This window comes from Scardinius erythrophthalmus, assembly GCF_964197995.2.
Source record: "Scardinius erythrophthalmus genome assembly, chromosome: 9".
Lineage (NCBI taxonomy): Eukaryota > Metazoa > Chordata > Actinopteri > Cypriniformes > Leuciscidae > Scardinius > Scardinius erythrophthalmus.
Window position 1 is genome coordinate 2,455,814 of NC_138229.1, and position 10,756 is coordinate 2,466,569.

At 39.3% G+C, this 10,756-nt stretch overlaps 1 protein-coding gene across 7 annotated transcripts; it reads left to right on the top strand.

The window, feature by feature from the left end:
- The first annotated feature begins 1,141 nt into the window (after positions 1-1,141).
- armc6 (armadillo repeat containing 6) lies at positions 1,142-9,409 on the top strand. 7 transcript variants are annotated; one of them, XM_081375312.1, is made up of 8 exons: positions 1,142-1,199; positions 1,548-1,680; positions 2,423-2,508; positions 2,641-3,208; positions 4,932-5,077; positions 5,170-5,301; positions 6,941-7,078; positions 8,668-9,409. In XM_081375312.1, the coding sequence occupies exons 2-8, from the start codon at positions 1,560-1,562 to the stop codon at positions 8,878-8,880; spliced, it is 1,404 nt and encodes a 467-aa protein (XP_081231438.1). In that variant the 5' UTR covers positions 1,142-1,199; positions 1,548-1,559; the 3' UTR covers positions 8,881-9,409. The 7 variants fall into 7 exon arrangements, with proteins under 7 accessions (XP_081231438.1, XP_081231441.1, XP_081231437.1 ...); XM_081375315.1 differs by having other exon boundaries at positions 1,144-1,199; positions 4,953-5,077; XM_081375311.1 differs by having other exon boundaries at positions 1,192-1,267.
- The last annotated feature ends 1,347 nt before the right edge of the window (positions 9,410-10,756 follow it).

The window sequence follows — 10,756 nt, forward strand, 5'->3', positions numbered from 1 at the left end:
ACAACGCGGACATTTATAGCTCCTCCTAGCGTCACACAGGAGCAAAACCCAATGTGCATTTACTAGTCATATGGCATGGCTGAAATCAATCGTACAAATTATTAAATGCCATATCCATATATAAATGCGTAAATATGACGCTAGTTGTACAATATTTCAGTAAATAAATAAATAAATGCCAAATCCATATATAAATGCTTAATATGACGCTAGTTGTACAATATTTCAGTAAATAAATAAATGCCACATCCATTAAAATTTAAATGTTTAAATATGACGCTAATTGTACAAGCAAACAAACAAACAAATACATAAATAAAGGCCACATCCATGCACACATAAATGCTTAAATGGGTCGCTAGTTGTACAATATTTATGTAAATAAATACATAAATAATTAAATTCCACATCCATTCACATTAAATGGGACGTTAGTTGTATAATAAACAAATAAACGGAACCATCCACGAATATATAAATGTTTAAATATGACGCTAGTTGTACAATATTTAAGTAAGTAAATAAATAAATTAACAAAGAAACAAATAAATATTAATTAATTAATTAAATGGGACGTTAAATAAACATATAAATAAATAAACAGTAAAATACATGCACATATAACTGCTTAAATAGGACGTTATTTAATGGGATAATGTTTAAGTAAATAACAGAATAAATACATACAAAATAAACGCTATCAATTTTCAATGTTGTGTCTATTGCATTACTTTTATGTTAATCTATAATTCATTCATTCATTCATTCATTCATTCATTCGTATATTAATGTTTTAATGCTTTACTTGAAACAATTACATAACTTTGAAAAGTATGTGTGGTCAAATGCCCCTTTATAATTAAATGCGAGGTGTGTTTAAATAGTTTAAATAATAATATAATTTCTTCGTGGAAAAAAATGCTGTCAATATAACATACACTTTTAGAAAAATTGAAGAAATATATTGTTTGTCACTGTTAAATGAGGCGGAACCTATTTCTCTCACAGATCTCACCCGAGCCACATTAAAGACAACGCAACGCAGGGTTTTGTCGTAACTCGTAATTCACGAAGCATTTGCGTCAGTTAAATTCCGTTGGGCTCAGCCGCTGTTCTACACTTGCGCTGTTTGCGTACTGCCCACTGTCTTCTCATCTCCAGGGAGGCTTTTATCATCAGGGCTTCCAGCTTGGGTGTTGGTGAGTTTCAGGATCATTATCAGTTTTGTTTTTAAATCGCTTTGGCTACAAATAAATGTCACTCCCAGGTACTGTAACCTACAGCGAGTGTTTTACCTTAACAAACAATGTTTTTGTGTTAGTCACGCTTGATTGCAGTGTACTGCGTCTCTATAATGGTACGTTAGTGACGTTATCAGATTGTGATACTATAATATTGAACGATTTCCAAATGTACTATGGTATTTGAAGTTTCTCAAAGGTACTTTACTGAATACCATGGTATTATCATGGTACATGCCTAAGAAACAGACTATAAAAGCAATCAGCAGCACTGAAACTGCACCCCTTCTGTGATGTTTTATTCAGCATCAGTTCATCATGGCGAAGCGCAGGATCACTCAGGAGACCTTCGATGCTGTGGTCAGAGAAAACATCGAGGAGTTCGACATGGAGGGCAGCGAAGCTTTGAAAGAGGCCATCGAGCAGTTTGAGTCTCAGGGTGAGTTGTGTGGTAATTCCACTCGAGGTTCAAATCCTAACTTGTTTAACAAATGAAAAATCATCTCTGCATTTAGTTTTATTTCATGTGTCTGCTAAATTATTTTGTGCACCCTGCGTATATATATATGTGTGTATGCATGCATGTGGACATGTATATTAATAAGTAGATGAATGGATGTGGACATATATATTAATATGTATATGCATGCATGTGTACATGTATATGAAAATATATATGCATGCATGTGGACATATGAACATGTATATGCATGCATGTGGACATATATATTAATAAGTAGATGAATGGATGTGGACATATATATGAATATGTATATGCATGCACGTGTACATGTATATGAAAATATATATGCATGCATGTGGACATATGAACATGTATATGCATGCATGCATTTGTGTATATGAATGCATATTTAAACATAAAAAAATATATACACACACACATACTTCAGTGCAACATGCTGAACTCCATCTAAAACTAGTTCAAACAACATTTACCTAGGTATCTCATATAGCTCATAAATTGAGAGTCTACATGGAATATTTGTGTACTTTTGAAAATGAAATTTTTGCATTGAATGACTATTAAAGTGAACTACAAAAAGGTGATTTAAAATGTTAATAATACTTTTTTTTTACTTCACACTATCACATTGTTTTGTAGATATGTGATATGATACATATGATGCATGATAATGAAGTGATGTGATTATTACACACAGGTGTGGATCTCACCTTCATCGTTAAAGCAGTGCCGAAAGTCAGTTCTGAAGAAAACGCAGAAACTCAAACTCACAAGGTTCTTCAGGTATATCTTCATATGAGGTGTTTAGCAGCTAAACTAACCTCACTACCTCACTTCCACAGACACTTGCATGTTCTCTATTTAAATCATTATTCTTTTCATTATTCCTCTATTTAACCGGTGGCATATTTTCAGGCTCTAGAGTCCCTCAAAACTGCACTGGAGTCACCATCCGCATGTGTCCGGGAGGATCTGAGAGTCTTCACCGAACAGTGTTCTCTCGGCTTCGCACAACGATACCTGGCCGCTCAGAAGGAGGCGTATCCCACAATCCTCGCTTGCTGCCGGAGAGCCGGTGAAGAGAAAGAAGCGCTCTCTGCTGCTCTTTCCGCTCTCTCAGTGCTGACAGACGGCCAGCCGGATCTCCTGGACGCCGAAGGCCGAGAGTTTTTAATCGGCGCTTTAACTGCGCACCAGACGGACGCCTCTCTCACCTCCCTGTGTGTGCGCATCGTACGCCACTTCAGTCTGAAGCACGAGAACAACAGGCAGGCTTTGGTGAAGGCAGGCGTGCTGCCGCTGCTCACCCGCAGCATCACACGCCACACCGAACACCCCGAGGTCGTGAGGGAGGCCTGTGCCGCGCTCAGGGTCATGACCTTCGACGATGACCTGCGTGTTCCCTTTGGACAGGCTCATGAACACGCCAGGATGATCGTGGTTGAGCAGAACGGACTGAAAGTCATTGTTGAAGCTGCTAAAGGTGAGCCAAGTTGCCACTAGGCATGCAATAATTAATAAATCATTACATAAATTGGTAACACTTTACAATAAAGTTCATTAGTTAACATTATTAACTAACATGAACTAAGCATGAGCAATACATTTGTTACTGTTTTTGTTAATCTTTGTTAACGTTAGTTAATAAAAATCCAGCTGTTCATGGTTAGTTCACAGTGCATTAACTAATGTTAACAAGATTTTAATAAAGTATTAGTAAATGGTGAAATTAACATTAACAGTTCATTACTAGTTCATGTTAACGAATGTAGTTCGCTAATGTTAACTAACAAACCTAATTGTGAAGTGTTACCAATAAATTTAACTGTAATGACCAGGCAAAGAATATCTGCATATACACTATCTAAGACTTTTTTTGATGGAAATCTCTAAGGCTGCATTTATTTGATCAAAAATACAGTAAAACAGTGAAATATTATTATAATGTAAAAAAGCTGTTTTCTATGTGAATATATAGTAAAGTGTAATTTATTCCTGTGATCAAAGCTGGATTTTCAGCATCATTACTCCAGTGTCACATGATCCTTCAGAAATCACTCTAATATGATGATTTGATGCTCAAGAAACATTTATGATTATTATCAGTGTTGAAAACAGTTGAGATGCTTCATATTTTTGTGGAAACCATGCAACGTTTTGTTTTTCAGGATTCTTTGTTTATTTGAAATAGAATCTTTTGTAACATTATAAATGTCCTTACTGACACTTTTGATCAGTTTAATGTATCATTAATTAATAAAAGTAATTTTTTAACTTTCGCTCCACATTTTTGAACAGTAGTCCATCACAGTTTCCTCATAAATATGAAGCAACACAACTGTTTTTAACATTGATAATAATCATAAATGTTTCTTGATCATCAAATCATCATATTAGAGTGATTTCTGAAGGATCATGTGACACTGAAGACTGGAGTAATGATGCTGAACATTCAGCTTTGATCACAGGAATAAATTACACTTTACTATATATTCACATAGAAAACATGTTTTAACATTTCACTGTTTTTACAGTATTTTTGTTCAAATAAATGCAGCCTTGTCGAACACAAGAGTTCCTTCAAAAACATAAAAAATCATATTTCACCACTGGGAAGATGAATGTGTGTATTAAATTGGGTCATTTATGTAGTAGAAATGTGAAATTATTCTAGAAGTTGGTGCCTTCTAGACTGAGAAATGCCAGAAAATGTATTTTTGGCTTATGTGGATGAAAGACAACAACTCCCAGAATGCACTTGCTTCGCTGCCCTACGAGGAGACTCCCAAGCCACGCCCACCGGTTACAGAGGGCAGTATCGGGAGAAATGATACAGCTAGGCTACTAGTCGACTGGAAACTGAAAAGACGGTGTTTTATGGTGAGATCCCCCTATGGGCGGGTTGAACACATGCGGGACGAGCGCCTCCTACTGGCTGGAGTCTCTCGCCTCTGGACAAAAGAGCCTCAGATGACGATAAATGATGATTTTTGAGTCATCTGAGGTTTTTTTCCAGACACACAATACAGAAATCTCTCGTCTCAGGGGGACATGAGGGAGGGAAGCACGGCCTCTCGAAAATACTACCGGGCTTCAACTGATACAAAGCTTAATGCTAATCGGTGAAGTATCCCTTTAATTGACCGCCAGTGTGTATTAGTTTATGAATGACCGGTGGTGATGATGTTTATTTCTGCTGGTCTCAGCTCACTCAGAAAACACCTCAGTTCTCAGTGAACTCTGTGCCACTCTGTCCCGTCTGGCCGTGAGAAACGAGTTCTGTCAGGACATCGTGGACCTCGGAGGCCTGAACTTCATGATCACACTCCTGGCCGACGGTCTGGATAGTCAGGTGAGTCTCAGCACTGTGAACTGAAATAAAGCTCAAGAGTTTGAACGGCTTGTTGATGTGATCATCTGTTGATTTGTGAAATGGTTTCCCAGGAGCTCGTGAAGCAGGTGCTCAGTGCATTGAAGGCCATCGCTGGAAATGATGATGTTAAAGACGCTGTCGTGAATGCAGGCGGGGGGGAACTCATCATGATGGCGATGAACCGTCACATGGGCAATGCACAGGTGTGTCCCCTTTAAACAGTGCTGATTATTATTTAAAGGGGTGGTATAATGCCCTTTTCACAAGATGTAAAATAAGTCTCTGATGTCCCCAGAGTGTGTGTGTGAAGTTTTAGCTCAAAATACCCCACAGATATTTTTATATCGCATGTTAAAATTGTCACTTTTTGAGGGTGAGCAAAAACGCACCGTTTTTGTGTCTCTATCCCTTTAAATGCAAATGAGCTGCTGCTCCCGGCACAGGGGGCGGAGCTTCGAGAGCTCGTGTCCTTTTACCTCACACACACATGCACTGAACATTTAAAAAACGTTTAGCCTTTTATGTTCAAACCGGAGTCAGAAAGATGGAGAGACTCGAGAAGAAGTGACAACATGTAGACAACATTTCTGAATGGTTAGTTGATGAATTTATGAAGCTTATGTGTAGTTATCTTCTAGTCATTGATCAGCATATTATGTCTTGATAATCTATAAATCGTGTTCAGGGGGCGGGGTTTATGTAAATTCTAGGGTTGGTGATGTCACTAACCCAGGAGGAATGTGGTGTAGTCTCTACCAGCCGTTTGTTGCCAATAAAGTCAAATCATAATCAACCACCCCTTTAATTATTATCCAGAATGTCTGGTAAACTCAAAATGAATGTATATGGTATTACCGAACAGTATTGTTTAAAATTCATGTATAACTTTGTTGAAAGGTTTTGAAATGTTGACTACTGTATAAATACATCATACACTCAACACAAGGGCTATTTCCAGAAACATCTGATTATAATAATAATGAATAATGTTCAGTATTTAAAATGCCTTCTAAAGAAGATCAATTATATAATGAAATGCTGCTAATTACCAGGAAATTGGCCTGGAAGTTGAGACTAATTAATAGATTCACATTTTCAGTGCTACTACTGTTCAAAAGTTTGTTAGAAGTTTATTAACATTTTTTAAAAGTCTCCTCTGCTCACCAGAGCGATATTTATTTTATCTAAAATACAGTAAAAATGTTTACAATGTAAATCAGCTGTTTTCTATGTGAATATATAGTAAAGTGTAATTTATTCCTGTGATCAAAGCTGAATATTCAGCATCATTACTCCAGTCTTAAGTGTCACATGATCCTTCAGAAATCATTCTTATATGATGATTTGATGATCAAGAAACATTTATGATTATTATCAATGTTGAAAGAGTTCATATTTCTGTGCAGGATTCTTTGATGAATTTATTCATTAAGCATTTATTTGAAAGAATCTTTTGTAACATTATAAATGTCTTTACTGTCACTTTTGATCAATTGATCAATCCTTGTTGAATAAAAAAAGTGTTCTGACCCCAAATCTTTTAACAGTAGTGCATTGTTATAAATTAATCTGAAAACAATTTGCGCTTCTATACAACAAAATGAAAGTCTAGAATTGGCTGTGTTCATTGTTTCAACAGTATTGAAGAGAAAAATGTCTAATCATCAGCTATTTCATGAAAATTAGTTACAATAATGCAATGATTTTTTTTGTCATCTATGTGACTGTTGGGTAACTAATTCAGCTCAAAATCACTTGTTAATCTGAGCTAATTCTGAAGCTCCTCGTAAACCCAGTTAGTTCCTCATGTGTTTTGCTCTGTTCTTCCTGTGTGTGGTTCAGGTGTGTGAGCAGGGATGTGCGGCGCTGTGTGTTCTCGCCCTCCGCAAACCCAACAACTGTAAAGTCATCATGGAGTGTGGCGGCGCGCTGGCGGCCCTGCAGGCCATGAAGAATCACCCATCTAACGTTAATGTGCAGGTAAAGCACGTCCTCTTTCATGCGTTTAGCAGATGCTATTATCCTAAGAAACTTGCATTGCATTCAAGGCTCATGCAAAACCTGTGATCTTGGTCAATGTCTCTTTAAAGGTGCAGTAAGCGATTTTGAAAAACGCTGTTGAAAAGTGGATCAGACTGAGCACCAAAACACACTTGTAGTCAATCAGCAGTAAGGGGCGTGTCCACTCATAATGGGGGAGGAGAGAGCCAATCAGCAAGAAGGGGCGTGTCCACTCATGATGGGGGAGGGGAGAGAGAGAGCCAATCACCAGGAAGGGGCGTGTCCACTCATGATGGGGGAGGGGGGAGAGAGAGAGCCAATCAGCAGGAAGGGGCGTGTCCACTCCTGATGGGGGAGGGGGGAGAGAGAGAGCCAATCAGCAGGAAGGGGCGTGTCCACTCATGATGGGGGAGGGGGAGAGAGAGCCAATCAGCAGGAAGGGGCGTGTCCACTCATAATGGGGGAGGAGAGAGCCAATCAGCAAGAAGGGGCGTGTCCACTCATGATGGGGGAGGGGAGAGAGAGAGCCAATCAGCAGGAAGGGGCGTGTCCACTCATGATGGGGGAGGGGGGAGAGAGAGAGCCAATCAGCAGGAAGGGGCGTGTCCACTCATGATGGGGGAGGGGAGAGAGAGAGCCAATCAGCAGGAAGGGACGTGTCCACTCATGATGGGTGAGGGGAGAGAGAGAGCCAATCAGCAGGAAGGGGCGTGTCCACTCATGATGGGGGAGGGGGAGAGAGAGCCAATCAGCAGGAAGGGGCGTGTCCACTCATGATGGGGGAGGGGGGAGAGAGCCAATCAGCAGGAAGGGGCGTGTCCACTCATGATGGGGGAGAGAGAGATAGAGACAATCAGCAGGAAGGGGCGTGTCCACTCATGATGGAGGAGGAGAGAGCGAGAGAGCCAATCAGCAGGAAGGGGCGTGTCCACTCATGATGGGGAAGTAGAGAGCGAGAGTGCCAATCAGCAGGACGGGGTGTGTCCACTCATGATGGGGAAGTAGAGAGCGAGAGTGCCAATCAGCAGGACGGGGTGTGTCCACTCATGATGCAGTTAGTGGCAGTAATCCAATCAGCTCCAATCAGCAGTAAGGGGCGTGCCTTTACAGTTGTATGTAGGGAGCTGACATTAGACATTAACTTCAATAAATAAAACAAATGAACAAATCACTAAAAATGTATTACAAACTTTTATTATAAATAAAAGTTTATAATTACATTTTTTTTTATAAAAATTATTATAGACTTTAAAAAAAATAATAATAATGAAAACAAATCTCAACAAAATTACTAAAACTTTAAAATAATAAAAAATATATTTTACTGGATATATTATTTTAATACAATTCTAATATTGCTTCTTGACAGATACTTTGAACCCATTTGAACCATATATTTACTCTCTAAGTACTTCTGTTCCCTTTCTTTTCTTTTTCTTAAAAAGCCAAAACAAAAACCTGAACACATGTTCTTCAGATGCTGTAGTGACGTGTCTTTCCTCAGGCTGTGTTGATTTATGAAGCTCTGTCCCGTGTTTGCTGTGATGTGGTGTCTCCTGCTGTTTCAGAAACAGTCCTGCATGCTGCTGAGGAACCTGGTGGCCCGCTCGCGCGACTACACTCAGCCCATTCTGGAGATGGGGGCGGAGGCGCTGATCTCGCAGGCTCTGGCGGCTCACAGGGACTGTGGTGACGTGGGTCGAGCCGCTCTCAGAGACCTCGGCTGCCAGGTGGAGCTGCGGGAACTCTGGACAGGGACGAAGGGAAGCCTGAGTCACTGAACCAACGTGTTGTCAAACCAAACGTCTGCTACACTCAAACAATCACGATGAAGCCATGTGGAAACATGTCCTAACTGTGGAGGTCGTGCTAGATGTATGTGATCAAACATCCTTCCAGTGATATCAGACCACGTGCATAAGATGCATTACAATTTACAGTTGTTTTTTTGTGTCTAAACATGTTATTGCAGTTATTTATAGTTTGTACAATGTTTTTTAACCTTGAATGACCACTGTTCTTGGTCTGGATTAATTTGAGCTGACATTAACAGAAGTGCATTTAACCCTTAGTATATTTAATGTAAAGACCATCATCCAGCGCCGTATCCCATATGTGCGTTCACTGCAGTGCATTTGATGCTTAATGCCAAAATACCCTTTCATGCACACAACAAGACATGGTGAGCCAAAATTAGAGCCACCTATGTGTTCTCAGTTGTATGTGTTGCAGTACTTGACGCTCTGTTTACACCTGCTCTGTACTAGAACCGATTGTGTTTGTTGATTAAACCAAGCAGCTCTAGAGGCACATTGGCATGTTTATATTACACATCTTTAGGATTTTACAGTGTCCAGCTCAATATTCCGGTACAAAAATGTACCATTGTAAATGTATACTAAAATAAATAGGTTATTGTTGTTATAGTTGCAACTACAAAATCAAATAAAATATAGCTGCAAGCAGCAATTACCGGGTTCAAGTGCTTTAAGGCCTTTAAGCACATGCATAAAAAGGTATTATGTTTTATTTTGCAAACCTGTGACCACTAGAATCATAGATGGAATAGGCCGTTTGCAGCCAAATCGGGTTATTTACTTAGGAAATATGTTTTAAAGCTTTTTATCAATTTTCGTGCTTGAGCCAAAAATCTCGGTCCAGTTCACGAAAATGGGTTGTCGAAATAATCTCCAATATTTAACGAACGGTTTGATTGACAGCGGTAGTTCTAGAGGCAAAATTGTTTGGAATAAGAATTCTACTTCGTGGTATTTGCAAAAAATCAGGTGATATCCAATCCTTTGCGCAGAAAAAGATGCAAAGGCGCCCCCTGGTGGCCGATTCTTAAAAAAAATTCTCACAGGCCTGTAGAGCCGTGAGTCAAACAGGCCCCGCGAGTTTCGTTCCGATCGGCCTCTATTAACCTTTTCTGACAGCCGCTCGAACTTCATTGGCCGACGGCGGACGTGTTTTTCGAGATACGCGAATGTCCTCATAGACAATCATGGCACCTTGGACAAAGACACCACTTGCAAGTTTTCAAGTCAATCGGACTGACTGTTGCGAAGCTATAGCCATTTTCGTGTTTTTTCATTGTAGCGCCATCAAGTGGCCAGTCAGTGCATCCTTTTCCATGCGATCTCAGACCGAGTCCGTACATAGGTGTACCGAGTTTGGTGAAGTTATTTGATTCAGTTCAATACGGATAGCCGTTTTAGTAAAAGTGGCCATGCCCACTTCGACCATTTTGGTGTCGCGTCACGGACGTGAATCAAAATTTCAATTGTTTACTATTGGCAACCAGACTCCTAAGAATCTTTCTGCGTTGGTTTGGTTCCGATCGTGCAAAAAAAAATAGTACTGCAAAAGTAGGTTTTTCGAAAAATCCAAAATACCTGAAAATTTCGCCAAAGTGACGATCAAATCCACGTTTTGTTCGTTTTCAGCCAAGGATTCTAATGTTATGAGACACTTGAGTTAACTAAAACCAAAACCAAAAATAACTTTTGTTACCCTGAAATAAAATCACCTTAAAAATAATATATAAAATTAAATATTAAAATAACTTCAATTTCAGCTCATTCATTTCATTTAATTTCAGTTTGATGTCATATAGTTTCATTCAATTTCAGCTAGTTTAACTTGGTGTATGAAAAT

What these genes read in the sequence shown, in the direction of transcription:
- armc6 (XM_081375313.1), top strand. An exon ending in CCGACGGTCTGGATAGTCAG is followed by an intron (nt 5,078 to 5,169) that starts GTGAGTCTCAGC and finishes ATGGTTTCCCAG; the next exon opens with GAGCTCGTGAAGCAGGTGCT. An exon ending in GTCACATGGGCAATGCACAG is followed by an intron (nt 5,302 to 6,940) that starts GTGTGTCCCCTT and finishes TGTGTGGTTCAG; the next exon opens with GTGTGTGAGCAGGGATGTGC.